The sequence below is a fragment of the Pelophylax lessonae genome, assembly GCF_965119305.1.
Source record: "Pelophylax lessonae genome assembly, chromosome: 8".
In the NCBI taxonomy this organism is placed as follows: Eukaryota; Metazoa; Chordata; class Amphibia; order Anura; family Ranidae; genus Pelophylax; species Pelophylax lessonae.
In genome coordinates, this window is record NC_138775.1 from 143536630 (window position 1) to 143562721 (window position 26092).

A 26092-nucleotide genomic window follows, 5' to 3' on the forward strand; every position below is an offset into this window, starting at 1 on the left:
CACAATGCTTACTGTATGCTTTTCTGATCACAGAGTATAGACCTAAAGCTTACACTTTGTTTAAGCCTACTTTGAATTTTTCATACAGTTACAGTATAGTACAATTGTTAAAAATAAATACATACATACTTATCGTAGTACTTATACTTATACTTATAGTAGGTTATAGTGCCTATTCAAAGCTGAAAAGTTTACATGCTATTTGTTTGGCATTTCTTATTTAAACACGTATTACATCTCAAGTTGGCACTCTAACATACTGAGGTAGACTTTCAAAACTTCTAATTTGAGAATGTCTGTAAAAGGGACCAAAGTATTCCCAAAGAGGGAGAGAAAGTGAATGAAAACTAAAAATCAGTAAGGGAAGACTACTAAGATCCAGGATGCCCCTCCAACAGATAATGGAAAATTGTTACCAATACTTACCGTAATTTTCCTTTCCTGGCCAGTCCTCACGTCAGCACACCTGGGTTTGCTCCTCCTACGAACCCTCAGGACCACCCTTATCCTAGCTTATAAAAGAGGGCCCTCCCATTCCCTCTTGTTCTGTATTTAGCGGCGACAGGCCACTTAAGGAGGGTTCCAAGGTTGTGCTGACGTGAGGACTGGCCAGGAAAGGAAAATTACGGTAAGTATTGGTAACAATTTCCATTTTCCTGGCCAGGCCCACGTCAGCACACCTGGGATTTACCTAGCTATGTAGGGCCGGATAATGACATAAAAGAACAGTCCGTTTTAATGCTCTATGAATAGACTTTATTTCGTCTGTAAAGGTGCCGTCACTACTGCCGTTCCAAATCTTGTTGTATTGGTTGACATTACGTCCAAGTTATAGTGTCTGGCGAAGGTCCCTCAGGAGCTCCAGCTGGCTGTCTTGCATATTTCCTCCACCGACACTTTGGCGAGTGCTGCCCATGAGGTCGCCACACCTCTAGTTGAGTGCGCACGTAATATTTGTGGAGGAGCTAGGCCCTGTTGCTTGTATGCCAGGTTAATTGTCCTGGTAATCAAAGTCGATATGAGTCTTGCTGATGCAGCTTCCCCTCTTCTAGGACCTGCTGGCAGAATAAATAGGCCATCTGACTTTCGTATTTGCTGGGTGCGTTGTAGGTATGTCACAAATAAGCTGACCATATCTAGTGGCCTCAGGTCTAGCTCATCTGTCTGTTCTGGTGGTTGTGTGAAACTTGGTAGGATCGATTCCCAATTTAAGTGGAACTCCGAGACTACCTTAGATATCGTTAAACGGAATATTGCAAAGTGCCTGTTTTGATGCACTGTCAGCCGCCCAGTGCCGCAGCCAGAGGGCTCTCTTTGCTGTCACCGAGTGCACCATAAGCCACCCTAACAGCTTTACGAGGTCTATGGAGGCCTCCGCCAGGAAGGCTGCTGTCAGATTTAATTCTTCCAAAGCTGTAACAATCCTGGCTCTCTCTACTCCTGAGTTAAGTGCGGTCTCCACATTCGTGACCCATACCTTAACGGCTCTGGAGATGGAGGCCAATGCTATGCTCGGGCGGCAGGCCATACCAGCAACCGAGTAGATCTTTTTAAGATCAGCATCCGCCCGTCGATCCATTGGGTCCCTGAAGGTTGCGGAGGCTTCTAAAGGAAAAGACATCTGCCTTGCCAAACGCTGTAGGGCTGCGTCTACCCCCGGCGGAGATTCCCAAAACTCGGCATCCACGGTCTTAAAAGGGTATAACTTAGAAAAACGATTCTGGGTGTTCGTTTTCTTCTCTGGTTTCCCCCATTCTTCTTCCAACAATTCTCGTATTTCTGTCATGAAAGGAAAAGCCGCTCCCTGCTTCTTCAGGGTCGGGAAATATCTCCTTACTTTTTCTGGTGGCTGGGACTCTTGCTCCCATTCTATGGCTTCCTTTACCGCTGTGACATATGGTTCTATAAACAGAAAATCAAACATATGTTCCTCTAGATCCTCTGATTCCGAAGAGGTTCTTGAAGAAATTTCCAGCACTGGCGGTGATCCCTTTCTGTACTCTGGGTTACTCCCTGTTTTAGGCCTGCTTCTAGGCGTACTTGTACTAGCCACCAGGTGTATGCTATCTGCCACGGCTTCGTGGATATATTCTTTAATCTTGTTTGCCTCTGCCTCCTTGTCTGTGGCCACATCTGTAATGCACTCGGCACACAGGAGTTTTCCAGGAGCAGTAGGAGCCGTACAGGCCCAACATAAGCCCTCTACGGGTCGACCTTTGGACCTCCTTGGCTCCATGTCTGGAGACTTACTAGCGTGCGACCTGCTCGGAGATTGAGGCGCCTGGCTAGAGCGTGGTTCAGGTGGAGGTGAACCAGATCGTTGGCGGGTCTTTTCCTTATGCGAATGCTTCTTTTTAGGGCTCTTGCTCCTAAAAGACAAACACCCTTTAAATATGGTGTATGCACTCTTTTCACCGTCTAGTCCCTCGTAGCCCCCTCCTACCTTTCCGATGATCTTCGTGCCCTCTGTGGCTGTGGCGAGCTCATGCTAAAAAAGAGGAACGTAAGATAAACCTATTTCCTCCGTTTCCCCTCACCCTAACTTTCTCTAACTTAATAACATATAGATGAAATATGTTAAATACACAGAGATAAGAAAAATAAAAAGACACTTTTTTCTAGCTCCATCTCTTTTTTTTAAAAAAGATACTGCTTACCTGTATAGAAAAGACAGCACCAGCAGGTGGCAGCAGAGAGTAGACGAGCTTGAAAGGAGGAAACTGTCAAGTCTGGGAACCACTGGGTGGCAGCAGAGAGCTACTACAAGGCAGACGAGTATAGGAGAGAGAGAGTGAGTCATAGGAAGTAAACACAGCCATACGGAACCTAGTTATCTCTCTGCACTGACCTGCACATGGACAGAAAATGAAATGGCTCTCTGCATCGTTGCCATTGAGGCTTCCCCTCTTATGCAGGGCGGTTGCTAGGCTACACCCACCGCCCACAGCTCCACCTCCTGTGATATCACTGCCAGTGAATATATCAGCCAGGGAGAGCGGCCGGTGCATCCCTAATAGTTGCAAACGGGTGAGGGGAAACGAGCTGAGCACACCACAGCCTCTCCACCATACTCTTAGGCTCTTTAAGCCATTCATGCCCGCGGCCCCGGCACTCAGGGCGTCCAGGGTTTTAAGAGGATTTACCTCTATCAGTCTGGACCTACCAATCCCAGGAGAGGCTAAACCTGGGTGGGAAGGTTCGGCAGGAGGGGATCCATTCTCACTTGTAGCTTGCTTCAGGTGGCCTGGAGACCAAAAAAAGGAGAACAAGAGGGAATGGGAGGGCCCTCTCTTATAAGCTAGGATAAGGGTGGTCCTGAGGGTTCGTAGGAGGAGCAAACCCAGGTGTGCTGACGTGGGGCTGGCCAGGAAAAATTGTTGTTGAATGAATTGAGCAAGGGCTGGAAGCAAGTCTGTGCCCACATTCACATTGGTCCAATTTGACATGTCAAATCAGAGCCAATTGCCAGCAATGGCACTGTCCTTTTCTGCACTACTTTTGGGGATTTCGGGGGTCGATTTCAATAGACATCTGTAAAATCGCCCCCCGAAGTCAGACTAAAAATGCCAGTTTCAAATTATGTGAGTTCAGCTGAACTTGCACGATTTCAAACCTGCCTCAGTGTGAACTTAGGCTATAGGATAGTAGTTAATGCCTTTCACTGATCCCTGCTTTAAGTGCCGGTTCATACATATGTGATGTCAGACATCGCATGTGATCCGCAGCGCACTGCTCTGCAAATCACATGCAAAGTCTGTGCATTGCAAATTCAGCCATACAGATTGTATAGCTGAATTTGCATCACATTCGGCCCGAAGTCGCACAGGACCCTTTTTTTGGTCCGCACCAGAATCAGATTGCATGGGTGTTTACACCTATTTGATCCGATTCATGTCCAAATTGACAGTTCGCACTGCGAGATGCAAACTGATCTGGGGGTATCGTTAACTTTGTGTTGACACCCCCCAGTGATTCGCATATGGCAGTGTGAACTGCCTGCGAGTCGAGTGCGATGCGGGAACCCGCAGTGGATTTGCAGGGTTCCCGCATCGCATATGTGTGAACCGGCACTAATGTAACACACAGCTTATGGAGTGCAGCAGTCATGATTATATAACATACAGCACAGCTTAAAAAGCAGTAGGCGGAATGCAATCTCTTACATTTAGGGTCAGTAGGAAGAATGTTCCTTTACATACTGCTTCAAACGCAATATTTCCCTCTCACACGTTCCTGAAAATGCCTATTCGATAATGATGGGTGCTGCAATGACTACAGGCTGCTAAGCACAGACAGTCCACGTGAAGAAATGTCACCAGCACACCAAAGAGTCCTAATCTTTATTCTCCTGGTCACATGGTACACATAAAGCAACGTTTCGGAGCCCCTTCGTCAGGCAAGTGACCAATACTGCTTGTCCCATCCTGCTGATGAATCCACTTAGGATGGCCTGTACGATCCCAGGTGTTGCTGACTCATTGCAGGTTCCTAGGATTTACAGCACCCCTGCAAATTGGTTAAGGCCCCCCAAGGGCTCCGAGCCCACTGGAAGGTCCTCTGCTTCTCTGGCAAACGAGTTGGCTCCCCATGTTTTCTGCTCTGGGATTTATTTATGTACATTTTTGTCAGATCCAATATATAATCAATAGCTATGGTAGGGAATTGGAAAGAAGGAAAAAAATGTTCACAATCACAGCACAATATTTTTTCGTCGTGACTATTAATCAAGACCTAAATCACAGCTCTTGTTGTTGACAGATGCTGACATATGCTGCCCCGTGTGAGAATCTCCTTTTACGAAGGGTGCGAAGGAAGTGAACTGTGAACTTTACAAATGCTTGTGCTTGTCAGCACGTTGTCTCATAGCAACTACTTGAATACTCATCAGGGTGCTTTGATGTCCACATCTTTGTTGGTTGAAAGGCTGCAGACCTGCTCTGATATTTGTATTACTTTATCAAACCAATGTTTATCACTGTTCTGGTATCATTTTAACTCTCCTATATGAGTAACAGATCATGAAATGTTTGTTTGGACATTCCTAGTATGTTAATACATCTTAATAATTTATAAAAGCATTTATCATGTCACATGATTTTGTCCAGAGGACCACAGATCCCTTCTATTTTTTTGTTTTTTTTTTGGTTTATAATGTCACATTTATTAGATTCATGTTGAAAATACATATTTTCAATTAAAATTACAATAAGGCCACAAAAAATGAAATAAAGATACAAATTGCCATGTAGTTGAATTAAAGCTAAACAATGGGGATATTTTCAGGGGCAAAAGCTTACGGGGATAGATCTTCAAGAAATGATGTGCTATTGGTAAATTAAGAGTTTTTGTTTCGTTTTGTGAAAGTGCTGTATGATTTTTGTAACATCTCCCCTTAAAAAAAAAAAGGCGCCATATTGCTATAAATGTAAAAAATGGAGGAGAATCTGCGCTCGGACAGCAAAATCAGAATCAATGAAGATCAAATGAAAACAATATGTGTAGGCAGCCAACTAAATAGTGGATTACAAACTAAATAGGCATAAATAAAAATGTAGTAGCGCCAAAACACTGAATGACAAATACAAATATGTAAACAATGTGGAGTGTCCACAGAAAGTCCCAATAGTCCAAAAGATGGAGAGATAGTGGAGACCAATTCCCAACTTCCGACTGTGTAGATGTAAAAAGCCAACACCCAGACGTGGAGTAACACCAACTGCTTACCAGATATTATTGGATATAAAGCGATGAAAACAGACTCAAGTAGGCCATCAATCAAAGGATAGATCACACCATATGGTCTCATCAGCTCCAATATATTAAGCATCCATAGTAACAGGGCGGTGAAATAGGCTTAGATCAAACCACCAGGCAAAAACGTATGGTCACAACAACTCCAGTTTACCTCAATAGAAAAAGGCAGGACAATAGTGCAGACTGTACGAACACTCATTTATTGCTTAATGCCAAAAACATACTCACACATAGGTGGATAATAAAAGCATCATAAAAGGTTAAAAACCGCGGTATATTGTGGCGTGCTGCTCGTTTTCCAGGTCGCCTGACGCGTGTCGTCAAAGTAATGACATCATCATTTGTTATGTTTTTAAAGTGATTTCATTGTATTCCACTCGATCCTGGCTGATTTGTTTTTACAGATTACAATTACCGGAGTTTCAGCGATTCTATTCACTTAGTTTTTCTGCTGATAGAGAGGTGGCCAATCATTATTCTCTTCCGGCCCTTTCTGGCCTATTATGGCCCCTCTGTACTGTATCCGGTTGTAGCTAGGGACCCGATGGAACGCATGGACGGATTGTTCCGCCTGCGTCACTTCCGGTTCCGCTGATGATCGAGTGGAACGCATTGGCGGCTGGTTTCCGCCTACGTCATTTCCGGTTGAGTCTGTCTTAAGCGTGCTGCCGTTTGGAGTCAGGTCCGCCTCTGATGATGTCATTACTTTGACGACACGCGTCAGGCGACCTGGAAAACGAGCAGCACGCCACCATATACCGCGGTTTTTAACCTTTTATGATGCTTTTATTATCCACCTATGTGTGAGTATGTTTTTGGCATTAAGCAATAAATGAGTGTTCGTACAGTCTGCACTATTGTCCTGCCTTTTTCTATCGAGGTAAACTGGAGTTGTTGTGACCATACGTTTTTGCCTGGTGGTTTGATCTAAGCCTATTTCGCCGCCCTGTTACTATGGATGCTTAATATATTGTAGCTGATGAGACCATATGGTGTGATCTATCCTTTGATTGATGGCCTACTTGAGTCTGTTTTCATCGCTTTATATCCAATAATATCTGGTAAGCAGTTGGTGTTACTCCACGTCTGGGTGTTGGCTTTTTACATCTACACAGTCGGAAGTTGGGAATTGGTCTCCACTATCTCTCCATCTTTTGGACTATTGGGACTTTCTGTGGACACTCCACATTGTTTACATATTATATTGCTATAAATGATCACTAGATTATCATTTGCCCTCTTGCAGATTTTCCTTCATCTCCTCTCTGTTGTCAGCAGGTCAGAAAGTGAGGGTAAATCTCTCTAATGGAGAGAGATATTTTTAGGTTGCTCATCTTGTTTTATAAGCAGGCTAATTTTTATTACAGATAATAGATTAACCCCTTCACACTGACCCTATGCAAATAAGCGGCCTCACTTGACTGGCCTTTTTTCTGTGGGGCCGCGTATTTGCGTATCTCCCTTTGTGCTGTCTCCCAGAGAGCCCCGGACCCCCTACTAACGATCAGGACCCGGAACTCCCGATTCTGGGTCACCTGATTGCTGTGATAGCCTCTGATTGGCTATTTACAGTAATCAGTCACAGTGAAGCCTGCCCCTGTGTTTCTTTTCTCTGTGAATGGAGGGGAGACATACTAAGTATCTCTCTCTTCTCGCAGAGAGAAAAAAAAAGTGTGTGAAAAAATAAATAATAATAATTTAAAAAACCTAAAATAAAATAAAAATACAAAAAATACCTAGATCAAGGTTTAATCTAGTTCAGTGCCAGGGTTAGTGTTTGGGTCAAAGGTCAGGGTCAGTCTTTAAAAAAAAAAAAAAAAAAGCTAACATACACATCTGGTATCGTTGCGATCGTCAGGACTAGGAGAATTTTTTTTGGGTTGCTCTTTGGTGGAAGGTGATGATGGTAGTAGCAAGAAATATATAGCTAAATTGAAAACTATTAATTTTTTTTTTTACTATTTTGGGTAAAAAAAAAATTTAGTACAAGCCACCCGGATGCACAAAGTAGTTGTGATGAAATGTATGGTTTTACTAACACAAAATTGCAAAACTGTGCTTAGGCATTTAGATTTGTTTTACCTTTGGGCACAAAGGGGTTAAACACTGACAAATTGCAGCTCATGGCACCATTAAGAGCACTATCCCTAAACCATGTTCATAATGTATTCATTCCATTTTGACGCAGATCTATATGTATGTTCCTTGGCCTTCCCACGAATTCTGATGTCCAGTTTTGAGGTTTAAGGGTCCTTTCACACAGGCACAACTGCCGACGGAGTCCGTTCTGCTCTGTGGGGGATCTATCCGCCGATCCTCCATTGAGCAGGCGGATGACAGCTCCATCTCTGCTCTGTGTGCGGAGATGGAGCTATCAGATCGCAGCTGTTCTCTATGGGGAGAGCGGATGAGAACGGACCGCCTGTCCTTTCTCATCCGATCCGCAAAACGGATGGAAAATAGGGTTTCCATCCATCCAGATTTCACGGACAGGATCGGATCGGAGAGCAGCAGGTGTCCGCAGACATGTCACCGCTGACATCCGCTGCCCCATAGGGATGCATGGAGCATCCAATCAGGTCCGCCTGAAAAACTGACAGGCGGATCGGATCGCCTGTGTGAAAGGACCCTAAGGTGTAGTGATTTATGTACTGGTGTGTTTGATGTACTGGTGTATCTGTAAAGACCATCAGTATACATTGCAGCATCTAATCAGGCTTTCTGATTTTTGCCCCAAGGATTTCTTTATCATTTTTATTTTTACAATGTATTATTTTATAGAAAAGTCAAAGGAGGAAACATTGATGTCCATCCAAGTGAAAAAGCTCTCATTGTCCATTATGAAGTGGAGGCTACTATTCTCGGGGAGTTGGGTGACCCCATGCTTGGTGAACGAAAGGAGTGTCAAAAAATGTAAGTCGGAATTAAATTCACCTTTTTTTTTTTTGTTTGCTGTGCTAATACTGTCCTGATAAGAAGCCTCTTTCATACTGGCGACCAATGGGTGGTAACACAGGTGGTTGAGCTGTGGCTTTACTAACCACCAACCAATAACATAACAAGTAGCAAGATTGAACTGTACACATGCCACGGCTGTGAAGTAAAGTACTGCCTGTCAGCCATGCCCATTGAAGTCATTGGTGTCATACCGGAAGTGTTTGGCTCACAGTTGCAGCATGACTTTTCTGTACAGAACCCCTGTTAAGCTGGAAAGAAAAATGGGGGAAAAAAGCTCCCATTCAGGAGGTGACAGGATCATCACTAGATCGCATAGAAGACATTCTCTGACAATCCACCACATATTGCTTTTCAGAGGGCGGTAGAAACTGATGCAGGTGTAAAGAGGCAAAGACATCATGACATTTTACACGAAACAGGGTGCATATTGCAATTGGCATGGGCATTGTGAATTTACACTGGTTTCCTGCTCCTGATTTTCTGGGAATCGATAATGGTCAATTGATAGAGAAAATATGTTGATATTGGTTAAAAAAATATGTTTTCTCATAACAATCTGTTAGCTGTTGAAAAATGCAGGTCAAAGATGTATTGCATTGTATAAAGCCAGTAAGCATTTGGCTTTTCTACTTTGCAGAATGTTTGTAAAAATAGATAATTGAATTACTAGGCCTCTTGCATATGGGAGTAATTTTTTATTTTTTTTTATCTGAGCACAGGTGCATTGTCTGTGGAACAAAGATCAGTAATACAGCGATGAGTACAGAGCTGAAAGTAAAAATAGAAAGTGTTATGTTTGAGTGCAGTAATTTACGCACGTATGTGTTTATATTGCAACACTGCCAAGTAGAAGAGGATGAAGATCACAGATAAACAGTTTGCTAGCTTTTATATGATTAGGCACCTTTATGCACATTTATGCAAGGTCTTTACAAAACATTTTAATCAGGATCTTTCTGTCAACAAGAAAGGAATTTTTTACGTCTGTGTGCAAATGGCCTTAAAGTAATTACTCCTGTCATGACACTGTTTTTAAAATGTGCTTGCAAGTATCATTATTGTTTTACTGCAAAATCAATTTCTGTGAATCTTAGGAGCTTCTCACTTCTCAGACAGAGATTCCTAGATTCCAAACTTAGGAGCTCCCTGGATGGACAGGATTATTGGATATTTCAAACTTTGTTAACAATTTTTCACGCCAAATTTTCAGTTTTTTATTTGTTAAAAAAGTTTGAAATATCCAATAAATTTCGTTCCACTTCATGATTGTGTCCCACTTGTTGATTCTTCGGAAAAAAAAAAATTACAGTTTAATATCTTTATTTTTGAAGCCTGAAATGTGGCAAAAGGTTAAAAAGTTCAAGGGGGCCGAATACTTTTGCAAGGCACTGTATAAAATGCACCTGTATATTCCAGAAGTTGCAAATACTTAGGCCCCTTCCACATGGGTCAGGCTTCATTGGAGTAGGCCTGGTCAGTGTGGAATTTGTCCGCTGATCCCCGCTGAGCAGATGGATGACTGGTTTGTGTCTGCTCTGCCTATACAGAGCAGGCACAGACACAGCACGCTGTCCTCTCTGTGCAGTCAGGTGTAAACGGACAACCTGTCAGTTTACACCTGACTGCCATCCAATCCAATCCACCAGACAGATGGGGAATGTATCCCCATCTGTCTGTTTTTAGCAATCAGGATCAGATTGAATGTCGACGGGTGTCAACGGACACATGTCTGTTGACACCTGCCACTCCATAGAGGAGACTGGAGGGTCTGATCAGGTCTGCCTTAAAAGGCCCTTAAATGTTTGCATTAAACCTCAAATGCTTCTCTCCTGAAGGCCGCCTCCGCATAAATCTTTGGCTTGTTTTTTTTTTTTTAATTATTTTTTAAGATATCTTTATGGTTATATGAAATGCACTGGCCCTCTTCTCTGGGGCTGGGCACTCCTTATTGACACAGAGAACAGCACTGACATCATGGACCATGACTTCCTGCATTATCAGGAAGTGGTTGGGTGACATTGGGTGGTTGATTTTACTAACACTGGAGAGTGCAAAATCTGGTGCAGGTCTGCAAAGAAATCAATCGGCTCCCAGGTTTTATTGTCAAAGCTTAATTATTTGGCTACCATGCAGAGCTGCACCAGATTTTGCACTCTTCTGGTTTTAGTAAATAAACCCCTGGGTGTCATTCAGTCCGAAAAACTAAAGACACTGACAATGTGTTTAGCTGAGGTCACAGTTGTATATAGAGTACATTAAATTGAATAAAATTGCCTTTTTGTTTTATTTATTTATTTAGCATTCGTCTGAAAAGTCTCAATGCCAATACTGATATTTCCTCTCTGGCACGGAAAGTGGTTGAGGAATGTAAACTCATCCATCCAACCAAATTACCCGAAGTAGAACAGTTACTTTATTATCTTCAGAATCGCAGAGATGGGTTAACTAGTAAAGGTAAGAAACTTACAGTTAGCTCTTTATGTATTGCTATCCTTTTCCTTAGCATAGGTCTCATGGTCAACTAATGTGGTGCATTGTGGAAAACTAAAGTTAAAGTCTTTAACTAGTTGCATACTTTGGGTGTGTATGCATCCAGTCTCTATGTCCTGCTCCTAGGACCCCCCCCCCAGTATACAGTTGTCAGCTTTGATAATTGAAAGTAATTATTCAAACTCGGAGGAGGGTCGGCAGCTGCAGCTTTCAAAAAAAGCAGTCTGAACCAGTGTTTATAAATAACACAGCTGAGGCTCCATTCACATATAGGCGTTTCGGATAGTGGGCAGATTTGCCGCAATTTTGACTGCGATTCTGAACCTTTGCAAGTCGCAGGCCGTCGATTCCCGTGACTTGCAATGCCCCCCCAAATGCGAAACGATTTTGCCACGATTGTCACCTGATCGCCTGACGCCCCAAAAAAATTCTTGTATTCCTTTTGGGCATCAGGCATCCCGTGATTCATCGGGTGACAATCATGGCAAAATGGCGCCACGTTTGGGGTGCCATTGCAAGTCACGGGAATCGCTTGGGCGTCCTGTGACTTGCAATGGTTCAGAATCATGGGCAGAATCGCTGCAATTTTGCCCGCGATCCGAAAACGCCTATATGTCAACGGAACCTCATAATATACAAAGATACAAAGTAACATTATTACTTTTGTTTCATTCTGTTCATTCACCTTCAGATTAAAGAGATGAACAAACAAAATGAAAGAAAAGTTTGTTAATTTTTAATAAAATGTTCCTCCGTTTAACCTCTTATTAACCCTTAGTTTATGCTAATCAGCCCTAATAAACTCATTCTGCTTCTCTGCTGACTTTTTTTTTGTTTCTATTTTATTAAATATTAACAATTTAAACTTTTTTTTTTTTTATTTTGTTTGTTAATATTTTTTACACATTTAACATATATTTACACATTTCCATTTTAACATTAAATATATAAAAAATAAAAGAATCTTTATTTCATTTGTAAAAGATTTGCAATGCTTTGTACCAGAATTATAATTTGGTGTAATTTTACCCACTTGACCACCGGAAGGTTTTACCCCAAAAAAGAAAAGGCGTGATCCCTAATGCCACACATCCATGAAATCCTATAGAAGTGGACAGAATGGCAACCTCAGCCCAACTCATCCCCATGACTAAGCTCCAAAGGGCAGAGCGAAACTTGTTAGGGGCGTGGCCTGGTAGGAGTCCAGGCTGGGGTTGCCACTCTGTCCACCACTATAGGATTTCATGGATGCGCAGCATTAGGAATCACACCTTTTTTTCTTGACCCATTGTAGGAGCCAGGACGGGTTTCCTCCCTAGACAACACTCTCAGCAGTAGATGCGGAGGAACTCACACTTACACCCCACACTAACCGAGCCTGAGCAGCACACAAAGAGATCATGGGTCACAGGAAGGTTTTACCCCCTTCATGACCAGGGCATTTTTTGCTATTCAGCACTGTGCTACTTTAACTGTCAATTACACGGTCATGCAACACTGTACTCAAATTACATTTATATAATTTTTTTTACCTCAAAAAGAGCTTTCTTATGGTGGTATTTATTCACCACTGGGTTTTTTATTTTTTTGCTATATAAATGAAAAAATACAAAAATTAAAAAAAAAAAAGTTTTTATTTGTTTCTCTTATAAAATTTTGCAAACAAATAATCTTTCTCCATAAGTTTAGGCCATAATGTAGTTTGCTACATTTCTTTGGTTCTTTGTGATCTGTGATTGGCTACAGGTAATCACTTGGTACAGGGTGCTGTGATTGGCCCAGGTACCATGTGATATTTGCGGGCCAATCACAATACTAAGCAAAGCATTCATGAATGGAATCCATTTGTTGACATTCTAATCATAAAAATGCTATGACCAATCATAGTGATCACATGATGCCCGGCTACTGATCACCGTGATCAAAACAGTGGTCACGGAATTGCGTTGCTGCACAGCCCAGGGGGTGCACCAGTGTGCATGCTCACTGCAATGTGCCAGTTCGTTGTGGTGCTTACAGCACATTTACAGGTTGGTAAGTGGTTAAACAGAACAAATTACAGAATAAAATATACACATTGTATGTGTAGTAACACTATTTTTAAAGTAAACAAAAAGAGGGGGTAGCGCCAATAAATAGTCTCTATGAAGCAATAAAAAGTCCATATAACGTGCAGATGAGAGGAATTCCTTTATGTACTTTTATCTAAGCGCAGATATTTCTTTGTGGTTTATATTTTTAAATTAACACTGCTCAAAAAAATAAACTGTTTTGTTTAGTTTTCCTGCATTTTATTGTCTAAGGATTGCAAAAAAAAGGATAACTGTTGCAAGACAATGTAATGAAAAAAAAATGCCTTGTTTGTTATTAAAATAAACAATGAATGTAATACCTTGTTGTCTTAAGTGATGACAAAGTTTTATTGTCGAATAAATAGGTCCATAGCCGAAATGTAATAATGACTGGTTCATAGGGCCTGAAAAGGTGTGAGAGGTAAAATGGCTAAGTGGAACCATCCAGTCTTGCATTTCCTTATTAGAAGTCTGTCCAGTTCTGACTGTAGCCCCTGTACATTTCAATACTGTACGTTACTTTGCTTTACCAGACCACATGACTGGGGCTGAAACACTTCAGGATTCTTTGGAATTAGAAAAGAACAGAGATGCTTTAGGATAAACCAATCAGATGTTCGCCATGTGTAGTGGCTGATATTGTAATGCTAAATAAATTTGGGTATAGGTCTGCTTTAAAGTTAATGTAAACCCTCACATATACCAAGTGAAGTGAACAGCCTCAGAAGATACACAGAGAAGAAACAAATTTCCCTACATAAGTTTTTTACATGTATATCTGCTGTCTTCAGCTTTCTTCACCCTTTAGAAAGTGTAGCTCGTGTTAGAAATCTTGTTTCCCCATTCAGCAGTGGGTGTGGAGTCTGGGTTTACACTGTATGAGAGCTGATAGGGAGGAAAGGCACACACCCCCACTCCACATAGGCAGAGGAAGGAAAAAAGCATGCAGAGCTGCTATCTGAATAGGCCAGCTCTCTGCTAATCTCCCTCTAAGCTCCCACCCCAACACAAACTTTCAGCTGCTTTTATCTCATGTGTCAGAGAACTTATAAGAAGTTATCATGCTGATAACAGAGGAACGGAGCAGCAGAAACACATGGCACTTAGAGCGTTGGAGAGAGATAAGTAAACACTACATATATATGTGCCTAGGTCAGATTTCATGAATGGGGTGTTCAACCACTTTAGGGCACTGGGATGTGTGATTTTATGTATTCCTGTACTAGAACTGCCATTGCTGACTGCTACCACAGCATGTTTGTTATCTGGTCGTGTTCTTGCTTCAGTACTTTCTAAAACACTCAATTTAAGTATCTATAAAATATTGCATCCGATGCGCGTGGAATGCTGGCGTTTTGAAACACTGACCTTGGAATAAGTATGCTGTTGGGGAAGGAAATAATAAAAGCAAATAATAGAAGCAGAACTATACTTTCCTTCTGTCCAGGACTGTGGTGTCCCGGGGCTCCCTGACAGATGCTGACATCTTTGGCCAGTTGCCTTCTGGGTACCGGTCTTCTGGCATGTGTTGGAGACCGTGCTGGATTGACTGGATTAGTGACTGGTTATAGGTGGGTGTTTGTGTGGGCAGATGGGAAGAAATCCGTTCCAGTGGGTTGTGCCCGATGGTGGTGGTGGACCCTTCTGGAATTTGGGCTGCTACCTTTTCTCTATGGCCGATGTCCAGAAAAATGCAGTTTAATACATCTAAGACTAACCTATTTAGCCCTGTAAAGAAGAAATCTGTTTACATACCTTTTCGGAATCCAACGTGGTCCAGTCTCCAGCGGCAGAAGCTCTGTAGAGGACAGAGCCGACAATGGCTGTGAAATTAATGGGAAGTGACGTCATCAATAGAGTTACTATAGGGATTTCCTTGTCAGCTGCCGCCTCTGCACCCACCTTCACAGTGAAGCCGCCACTGACAGCTCAGCGTGGGACCGGAGCGGCTTCAGAAAAGGTATGTATACTGATTTCTTCTTTACAGGGCTAGATAGGTTAATCTTAGATCATGGATGCCTGTAGATGTAGCGATTTTAGTGTTAGGGTGGACTTCCTCTAGTACAGTGTTTCTCAACTCCGGTCCTCAAGGCACACTAACAGGCCAGATTTTAAGTATTACCTTGGGGAGATGCAGACTAGAATACTGCAATCACTGAGCAGCAAATTATATCACCTGGGATGTATTTCAGTTTTCTTGCAAACCTGGCCTGTTAGTGTGCCCTGAGGACCGGAGTTGAGAAACACTGCTCTAGTAATCTATACATCAGGCCAACACATTTTGGGAGAAAGGACTCCCCCCCCCCCCCCCCCCCCCTTCTTCAGGACTGTTTCTGCTGCATACTAGTGGATAGGAGCGGTTTCCAAGATGGATACATTAATTATAAAATTTCAGAAAGCATGATGGCAGGGTGTCGGCAGCCTCTGCAACTATAGCCAGCACCCTGCAATCCTGCCTAATATTTTAATATTAATAAAAAAAATAACATTTAATGCTAATGCTGAAATATACAGTATGTGTTTTCTAAAAGCAAAAGTCCTGTAGAACAAAATTATGGTATTCAAAAATTTTTTTACGCACAATATTTGCCCAACTATTTTTTAGCAAAAAATAAACTCAAAAGAATTTTAGTTTCATTAATAATAACATCTCCAACTATTCTGTGAAATATAAAATAAGATGCTGTTTACAAGCAAAAAAAGTACAAAATGTGTCAAACCCCAAACTCTCAATCCACTATACCGTACCTATAATTTTCAATAGGAAACGCTTTAAACACATTTACAGCTTCTCAGTTTAGAAATATCCCTAAATAATGTCTGTAAAAGTTTAAACAAATAAAACTTCAGTGCATTTATGTATCACCCTAATATTGCAAAACACACTATACTGCTGCTAGCACTATGTGTTCCCACATATAAATATTATATAAGATAATATTATACTATTGACATCAATGTGATAAATATTAAAGGGAATCAATAATAAAGTGAATTAAACTATATGAACTAAGTAAGTCCTTAAACAAACATAAATTAAGCATTCTGTGCAGATTTCAGTGTCCCTGTCCTTATGTATGACCAATTGCCTGTTAACTGATTGATTTATTGTGTGATCCTTGTATGCAATCATGTGCATATTCCATCAAATGCTGTGCAATGCCCTTCACTGGCATACATATATACCTTCACCTCCAGTATTTGACCCAAAAGTATTTTAGGTCAAAATGTGCCTTTTCCCTTTGATCAGGATTGGTATAGCCACGATTACTCTCCATCTCAGAAACTCCACTAGAACTCAATCCATGTTCATCCTAATAACCCTTAAGAAAATGTATCCATACTTATGAATGGATTTTAGTGTCGCCTCTCCAATTCCCTCCTCTGTGCAGGTATCTGCAGGAAAGCTTGTGTATAGTGCAGCCTCCACATAAGTGTCTAGCTCCTCATGAGCATCAGATATTCATTTAGCTATTTTAACACTTTGACAGCATCACATATAACCCAGGAAGATTGTTTACGGCAAAAAAAATGTAAATCATCCATGAAATTATTGCGTGTTGGCCATATGAGATTTCACGGTCTCTCTCTCTCTTTCTCTCGGTGATGCTCCATCGCCACCTCCCCATCCCCTTCACACACCACAGCCTCTGATGCAGCTATTTGGAGCCGGCGAAACTGGCCAGGCGGTAATATAGGCCATTTTTGCCCTTCTATACCCTGGAATGGTGAGCCATTAATGGAAGACTGATAAGTATACTCTCTAATTTATATGAGCATGATGGAAGATGGCTGGAGTCTAAAAAGTCAATATGGAGTCATATATACAGTGGATGTATGAACTGTCTGTTATGTGTACTTTCCCCTTTAATGGCTTGAATTTTTCCCCAAAGTGTGAGGGAGGTTGCATGGGGCTGGTAATTATACCGTCATTGCATATAAAAGGACATTACCTTCAGATCTGCTAACAATAACAGCCTGATCACCTCCTCTGGACCATAGGGGCATATTGTAGGCATGATGTCTTATTGATTACCCAAACAGCTGCATAGGGAAAATTCTGGATACTTGGTGGACTTTCCTATTATACCATACATTTTCCTATTGTGGCATGAACTTTGCCCCGGAGTACGAGGGAGGTTGAATGGGGCTGTCATCCACATTGCGACTCTCTGTGAATGAACGCTGTTTTCAGGATAATTCATGACAATAACTAGGCCTCCTCCTCTAAACCGCAGGGGTGTCTTATATGCACAATGTTTCACTAATCAGCAAAAATAGCCACACTGGGACAACATCCTGGATATACGGTGGGGTTTCCAGTAACCATATGCATGGTACTACATCATTATGGAACCGTATGGAAACCTTATAATTAGAATAATTTTTGCTCCCATTTGACTTGAGGACAAACTCATATTGGAGATATTTACTGAATTATTTACTATTAAACAGAAGAGTAGGATCTATAAATAATTACGGAAAACCCACTCACCCGGCGCACAAAATAAAAGTAAAAACTCCTTATTAGTTATAAAATTGTGTGGTTTGAATCATAAATCATAAAAACAAACCATATATCAGCAGCTGCTATTATAAGACAGGAAATGAACAACAAGGTGTACCTATATTGCTATATTAGCTAAAAGACACACTAGCAGCGATTATATAGAGAATAGGTCCCTATACATCAACCCAGAGTCTCTTAATCAATCCGTGTGAATATCACTGTGTATAATGTCCATCCATATACTGGGAGGATGAGTAGTCCAAAAGCTCAACTTCCACCAATGTGCAGGTACGATTTAAACAACCTTCACCACACCACCGTGCAAGCCCTATGGTCTTAAACTTACCAGAGCCCCCTGAGTACAGGCCAAATGGATGTCTTTGATTCCAAAGCTCCAAATCCGACTCCGGGTGGGAAATTGATGGACCCCTCTCCTCACTCATAGAACCATGCCAATACGTGTTACATGTAAGTGGATGGAATAATAGCACATAGCGTAATACTGCTAAACCACACGTTTATTCACACATGAACATGAAACTCTGCAAAAGTTGCACTCACAAACATTCAATGTAAATAGGCATGTAATGACGTAAACTTGCGTCAGGTCAGCTTCCACTGATGTTAAATGGTCTCCCCTCGGTACCTAAGTAGACAGACCTCCGGGCATGACACCAAACGCTGGAACCTCGTGACCGCGGAACCACGCCCTGACCGGTTTCGTCAACCAATGACTTCTTCCGAGGGCGTGAATGTATGCAATTTAAAATGATTAGACTATTTGGGCTCACATTTTTGGATAGAGTTCTTGTAACGGCATCTATCAGGAGATGTTGAGTCACTGTATATGCATCATCTTGAGTAAACAGCATTTATTGTTTGGTAGGAAGTAAGTAGAGCTAGGAGTCCACTTTTTTTTCATTATTTTTCTCTTTATGGAGACATAAGGGGTCTATTAGACCTCTAATGTCCACCATGTACTCTTCTTAAGAAAATCAATTACAGTGCATGGTGTTTTTTCTTGTTTATCTTTTAAAATCTGAGAGCCTCTAGCAAATTACTAGCAGTATGGATATATACAGTATAGAACTTTTTATACAAAGGACACACCGGGCTTATTCCTATAGTTTCTATAGGACTATACAATATTCTTTTGTAAAATTTTTTTTTATGATTATATTAACATTTGCATTTCACATGGATACATTCTCACCTATTGTTGTTGAATTCCTAAGCAGTGTTCATGGGAGTAAGGGAGTACATTTTTCCCTTTTTTTTAATAGCAGATTATAGCAGATAATAGCAGATTTAACATTATGATCTTGCAATATATATTCTCATTAACCTGTTTTATTTTTACCATTTGTGAATTTTTTTTTTCTGTAGCAGAAAAGAAGGAAAAGAAGAATGGCAAACCAAAGGATCCACCGCCTTTTGAAGGAATGGAGGTAACGTTTATAGTTGCTTTGTAGTACCTTTAGGACAATAAACTGCATTAAAATGACTGCCAGCACATTAGCATTAGCTTTTTTTTTTTTATTTAGGTAACATAGTCACTTTAATGTGTTTCTAGAGTCAGAATTTTTTAACTTAATGCATTCCCTGTGTTAAGGTAAAAAATGTCCCATTTCCCATTCTGGCCACAGTGGGAGCCATAGAATCCTGCTGCTGTCAGTCAAGTCTTGTGAGAACAGAGCAGGGGCGTGGCTGAGCCCGCACTGTGTGTCTATGGACACACACAGCACAGCTTGGGAGCATACCTGGGTGGGTTCCCCCTCAGCACACAGCTTGCTCAGGGGGCACTCGCAGGAGGGGAGGAGAGGAGAGGGCAGGACAGCGCCGGGGTGGGTGGCGACGACTCCAGAAGAGGAGATAAGGGATTGCTCTGTGCAATATCATTGCAAAGAGCAGATAAATATAACCTCTTCTTTTTTTATTTTTTTATTCTAAAGCAAAAAAAAAATACCTTTTTAATTTCACTTTAAGGAGGTAAACTATATTTTTCAGGAGTATGTAAATATTCAAAGCACTGTTGTACAACCTTTGTAAGTAAATTCTCAATTTCCTATGTCAAACACTCTGCATCTTTTGTGTTTCAGATTGACGAAGTTGCTAACATTAATGAGATGGATGAATACATTGAATTGCTGTATGAAGACATTCCTGATAAAGTTCGTGGCTCTGCTTTAATTTTACAGCTTGCCAGAAATCCAGACAATTTAGAGGAATTACTGCTGAATGGTAAATATTTCTTCCTTGCATGTTTCTAATTATCATGATAAAATAAAAAAAAAAAGGATTAAGGTGGTTCTAAAGACTTTTTCTTTTTTCCTAAATAACAAACATGTTTTCTCTTTCGCTCATTGACAAACGCAGACTTCTTGATTAATATCAGTAGGGATATACTGCCCCCTACAGGAGTAGGACACTAGGCAGGAAAAAAGTTCTGGCCACACCTATGGGCAGTCCCAGGGGGTATATCCTCTCTCTCCCTGCTATAGGATGTCAGTTTTTTTTCTGCCTAGTCAGGAGTAAGGACCTAAGTTCCTTGCTGGGATCTCTGGTCCTGGCAAGCTTTTTTTAGATAAATCTTTTTTTAGTTAGCTTTTTTTCTCCAGTTGTTCCTGTGAGATCTTCAAGCAATTATGCCGGATCTGGGCGACGGGCTGGATGTTGAGATCCAGTGGTCACCCCAGCCGGCCTACGAGCGCGTGCAGGCCCTAGCTCCGCGCTGGGTCGGCCGCGACATAGTCCCACTGAGCGGGGACTGGCCCCACGAGTTAAACGTCTTGCCAGGTCGCCTACGACCAGTCTGAATCTGAGTCACGGCGTCCGTGTTGGCCGACAGCCCCCCCCACCTCGGTGGAGAGGGGTTCTGTCAGGAGTTGGCGCCCGCCTGTTCCGGTATGGTGAGTAGAATGTTCCCCCTCTCCCCCTGACGGGTTTTGGGGTGGACGCGGGCCCCTCCCCGGGATGGTCGGACCCTCATGATTCCGGGTTCCCCTCTGTCCTGTTACGCACCCCCCACCTATCTGCCCCCCTCACCAGTGGGTTACAGGCCACATATGGGGGCGGTGGGGGGCGCCGCCGGTGTTGCCCTAAAAACGATCGTGCGGGGGGGTTATTACCTGTGCTTTCAGGCCCATCTACCGATCGATCCGTAGGGTAGGCACACGGGGGTCCCCTGTTGGCACTGCGGACCACACGAGGCCGCCATTTTTCCGCGGGCCGCCATTTTGTTGTAGCCTTCATGTCCTCTGCATAGGCGGCGGCCATCTTGGTACACCCAGCTCATCTTGCTTGAGAGCTGAGCAGCTGTAGGAGTTACTGAGGGCGTGTAAGGGGGCGGAGCCCCTCCCTAGACCCGGGAAAATCACTCCATAAGGACTTTCTGTCAGATAGACAGCGCTGAGAGCAGTCCTGTTTTGAACTCTGGTGCATCAGGTGGTGAGCCTTTTGGGGGTCTCTCTTCTCTCTCTGCGGGGGTCTCGAGCACGTGACCACTGAGGGGCGCTGTAGTGCTGGGGGATTCTTTTAAAAAAAAAAAAAGTTTTTTTTTCTTTTTTTGCAATTTTGTCATTTTTGGCTGACAGGTTCCCCTGGCGTTGCCATGGACCCTGCTGCACATGAGTCCCCATCTGATCCCCTTTGAGGTGGCTGCAGGGCCCTCCGATTCTCCACTCACCATTGATGCGCTTTCGGCGGTCCTGGAGTCATTTGTGTCCCAGGTGGAGGTGGCTTGTCAGGGACGGGGGGCTAAAAAACGACCCCGCCTACCCCTGTCTTTTCTGATGCCTCAGACTCTGATCCTGAGCCGGTCGCTGCTGCTGCGGGTTCCTCCTTTAGGGTTGATGTCCCGCGCTCCTCTGACAGTGAGGATGATCTTCCTGCCTCTGCCATAGCACAGGACAAGGCACTGGTGGACGCACTGATTATGTCAGTCCGGGAGACCCTAAAACTGGAGGTTGCACCAGTGGAGGCAGTTCAGACGGAAGTTGCCTTTGGCACTCGCAAGCCCTCCAAGGTGGAAAAGGTGTTTCCCTTTCCCAAATGCTTTGATGATATTATTAAAGATGAGTGGGCCCATCCAAAACGACTCCCTGGGATGCCTAAACAGATTGCTAGGCGCTACCCGTTTGAAGAGTCCCTCCTTAAAAAATGGAGGGTGCCACCTTTGGTGGATCCGCCGGTTTCCAGACTAAATAAGGCCACGGTTATCCCGGTGGAGGATTCCCCGTCCTTTCGGGATCCAGTTGACCGTAGGGCGGAATCTGTGTCCCGTTCCATATTCTCCCTGGCAGGGTCGGCCTTAAGGCCAGTGTTTAACATTGCTCTGGTTTCGCAGACATTGATGGAATGGGCCAAGCTTGGAGGGGAGAAGTCTCCCTCCTGCCGTGCCGGAGTTGCTGGAGCAAATAGTGCAGGGGCTACAGTTTGTTTGTGACGCCGCACTGCCCCATTGCTTTGGCGTGTGTCGATCTCGGCGGTGGTCCTCCGGCGCATGCTATGGTTAAAGTGCTGGTCGGCGGATCAGGCTTCCAAAAAAGCATTGACTGATCTCCCTTTTCAGGGGGATCGCCTGTTTGGTGCTACCTTGGATGAGATTATTAAGGATCTCACTGGGGGCAAGAGCACCTTTCTACCACAGGCTAATAAGGGTAAGGAACCTCGTCGCAGACAGGGACCTTCCTTTACAGCTCACAAGAAGTTTTTTCGCTCCTCCGGGGCGGGCGATAAGGCAAAGTCCTCCAAAGCCCCCCCCCCCAGGGGGTTTTAAGAGACCCTGGTCTGGTAAGCAAAATCCAGTCCTTCCAGACCTGAGGATAAGACCTCTTCAGCCTGAAGGTGCGCCCCCACCCAGATCAAGGGTGGGGGGGTGTCTTCGCCGGTTCCCGGGCCCGTGGCTCTACAGTATTCAAGACAAATGGGTTCACGAGGTCATACGGTCGGAACACAAGATCGAGTTGCGATCGCTTCTACCGGTGCGGTTCTTCCCTTCCAATATGCGACTGTCCCCGAATCGCCTAATGGCTCTGTTGGGGGCAGTGCAGCACTGGATGCAAATGGCGCCCATAGAGGGTGCCTATCTTCACGTTCCCATTTACGCAGGACACCAGCGGTATCTGCGCTTTGCGTTGGGAGCGGACCATTATCAGTTTGTGGCGTTACCCTTTGGTCTCGCCTCTGCTTTCCGGGTCTTCACAAAAGTTTGAGCCCCAGTCCTGGCGTTGTTGCGGCAGCAGGGTATATCGGTCCTGGGCTAACTGGACGACCTCCTCTTCTGTGCGGAGTCTCCACAGGCTCAGTGTCATACGTGGACTCTCCAAAAGGAGATTCTTCTCAAATGGAACTGGAATTCCGATTTCCTGGACAATCGGATCCAGCTGAGCGAGCGGACCAGGTAGTTTCTGGTTTGGGGGCCTCGGTCTCCGATGCTCAGTCAGGGGAAGCCCTTTTTTCCGAAAGTATCCAGGTTATCGATAAATGTGTTGGAACTTAAAGCGATCAGGTTTTGCCTGGTTCACCGGACCGAGCATCTTCAGGGCTGCTCGGTTCGGATTCAGTCGGACAATGCCACGGCCGTGGCCTATGTCAACCATCAAGGGGACACCAAGAGTGTTCTAGCGGCCATGGAAGTGGCCGGCATGTTTTGGGCGGAACAGTTTGTTCCGGCTCTGTCTGCAGTTCACGTTCTGGGTGTGGAAAATTGGCAAGCGGACTTTCTCAGCCGTCAGACCTTGGATGAAGGGGAATGGCCTCTTCAGACAGTGGTGTTTCACCAGTTGTGCCTTCATTGGGGCACCCCGGACGTGGATCTGTTGGCATCTCGGCTCAACAGAAAGATGCAGAGGGTTGTCGCCAGCGATCCTCTGGCGGATGCCGCAGACGCACTGAATACTCTGTGGGGGCAGTACCAGCTGCTGTATGCCCTTCCTCCTCTCAAGTTGTCACCGAAACTTCTTCGCAGGATAGAGGCGGAGGGAATTCCAGTCATCCTTGTGACTCCGGATTGACCTCATCGGGCCTAATATGCCGTCTTGGTCAGGCTGGTCACAGACGCTCCTTGGCGACTTCCTCTCAGGGAAGAGCCGCTGTCTCAGGGACCGATCGTCCATCCTGCTTTACGATCACTGGCTTTGACGGCTTGGCTGTTGAGAGCCAGGTGCTGAAGGACAGGGGCTTGTCTGCTTCAGTTATCCCTACTCTGATTAAAGCGAGGAAAGCGACTTCCAGAAAGGTCTATCATCGCACATGGAAGTCTTATATCGCGTGGTGTGAATCCCTTGGGTTTCCTCCACGTTCTTACTTGGTGGCTCGGATATTGGCCTTTCTGCAACGGGGGGGTTGAGCAGAAGCTGGCCTTGAGCACTATCAAGGGTCAGGTCTCAGCATTGGCAATCTTCTTCCAGAGGCCACTGGCTACTCATTCTTTGGTGCGGAATTTCATCCAGGGGGTGCGGCACCTGGCTCCTCCGGTGCGCGCGCCCTTGCCGCCCTGGGATCTTAATTTGGTGTTGTCGGTTCTCCAGAAACCTCCCTTTGAAAATATTAGGGAGATTCCCTTGCTTACCTTATCCCAGAAGGTGGCCTTTTTGGTGGCTATCACTTCTGCACGCAGGGTGTCGGAACTGGCCGCATTGTCCTGTCGTTCCCCATATCTGGTGGTTCATAGGGATAAGGTGGTTCTTCCTCCGAATCCATCCTTCCTTCCTAAGGTGGTTTCAGAGTGTCATTTGAATGAGAATATTGTATTGCCTTCCCTGTGTCCTAAGCCCAGTCATCCTCGGGAGTTTGCGTTACACTCCTTGGATGTGGTTCAGGCGATCAGGGTGTACTTGGCTACTACTGACTCTTTTAGTAAGGCTGATTCACTTTTTGTGATCACGGATGGCCCTAGAAAGGGGTTGCCTGCGTCTGCCGCGACTATCTCCAGATGGATCAGACAGACGGTGGTGCAGGCTTATTCTATTAAGGGTCGGGTTCCTCCGTTCCCTGTTAAGGCGCACTCCACTCGGGCTCTTAGTTCTTCCTGGGCCTTCCGTCATCAGGCGTCGGTGCTTCACTTTTGCAAGGCGGCTACCTGGTCGTCGGTTCATACCTTTACAAAATTTTATAAAGTTGATGTGCTGGCATCGGCGGATGCCTCTTTTGGCCGCAAGGTTTTGCAGGCCGCTGTTTGAGGGGACCGTTGGTCTACCTCGGGGGTTTTTTGTTTTTTTCAGTTGGGTCTCATCCTTTTGTTCGATGAGTCCTTGATGCTTCTGGTTGGCTCCGGTTGGGCCTTCTGGATTGGATTTTTATTTCTGTTATCCCACCCCTCATTTGTGGCACTGCTTTGGGACGTCCCTACTGATATTAATCAAGAAGTCTGCGTCTGTCAATGAGCGACAGAGAAAACTGGATTTTTGACTTACCGTAAAATCCTTTTCTCTTAAGCTCATTGACAGACGCAGGACCCGCCCCTCTATTTTTGAGTTGGGTTGGGTTGAATTCTCTGACACTGCTTTGTTACATAACTGACATCCTATAGCAGGGAGAGAGAGGATATACCCCCTGGGACTGCCCATAGGTGTGGCCAGAACTTTTTTCCTGCCTAGTGTCCTACTCCTGTAGGGGGCAGTATATCCTTACTGATATTAATCAAGAAGTCTGCGTCTGTCAATGAGCTTAAGAAAAAAGGATTTTACGGTAAGTCAAAAATCCAGTTATACCTACCTGCTCTGTGCACGGTTCCGAACTGCCTCTTTTATGGTCCCCCGCCTGTGCTCTCAGCTCCTTCTCTTCTTTGTCTGCCACCATAGCATCACTTGCTATGGGGACAGACATGCAGTCTAAATCCCGAACCGAGCTGTGTGTATCTATTGACACACACAGTGTGACTCCGCCCTGCTCCCGCTCCTTCTCCACTGAATATGACTGACAACAGCAGGAGGCAGTAGCTGCTGCTGCATGTAAGCCACTGAAGGGAGAGAGAGAGGAGAGAAGAATGCAGTCGGGCACAGCGCTGGATCAATTCAGGAGTGAGGTGAGTGTTCAGAGGGGGGCACAGCAAATCCTAAAACATTTTTTACCTTAATGCAGGGAATGCAGTAGGGTTAAAAAACATTTTAACTTTGGAACCCTTTAGAACTTTTTCCCTTAAACACTTTGTTTACGGGAAATGTAACTTTCTCTAGTCATTTGCTCTGAAATATTTGTGGAGGTATCCATCAGTGTAATCAATGAGACTTTTGTTCGATATCCTCTCATTTTATATGTGTTGGGTACGAAGGGCTCTTTCACACCTATGCACTTTTTCTGCGCTAGA

At 44.0% G+C, this 26092-nt stretch overlaps 1 protein-coding gene across 2 annotated transcripts in view; it reads left to right on the forward strand.

Moving 5' to 3' along the window:
* KIFAP3 (kinesin associated protein 3) overlaps positions 1-26092 on the forward strand; it is a 161879-nt gene that overhangs the window by 13913 nt on the left and 121874 nt on the right. For both annotated transcript variants that reach the window (XM_082265121.1, XM_082265122.1), the window contains exons 2-5: positions 8536-8667; positions 11012-11166; positions 19171-19232; positions 19884-20025. In XM_082265121.1, coding sequence (XP_082121247.1) covers positions 8536-8667; positions 11012-11166; positions 19171-19232; positions 19884-20025 — 491 coding nt within the window. The remainder of the gene's footprint in view (positions 1-8535; positions 8668-11011; positions 11167-19170; positions 19233-19883; positions 20026-26092) is intronic.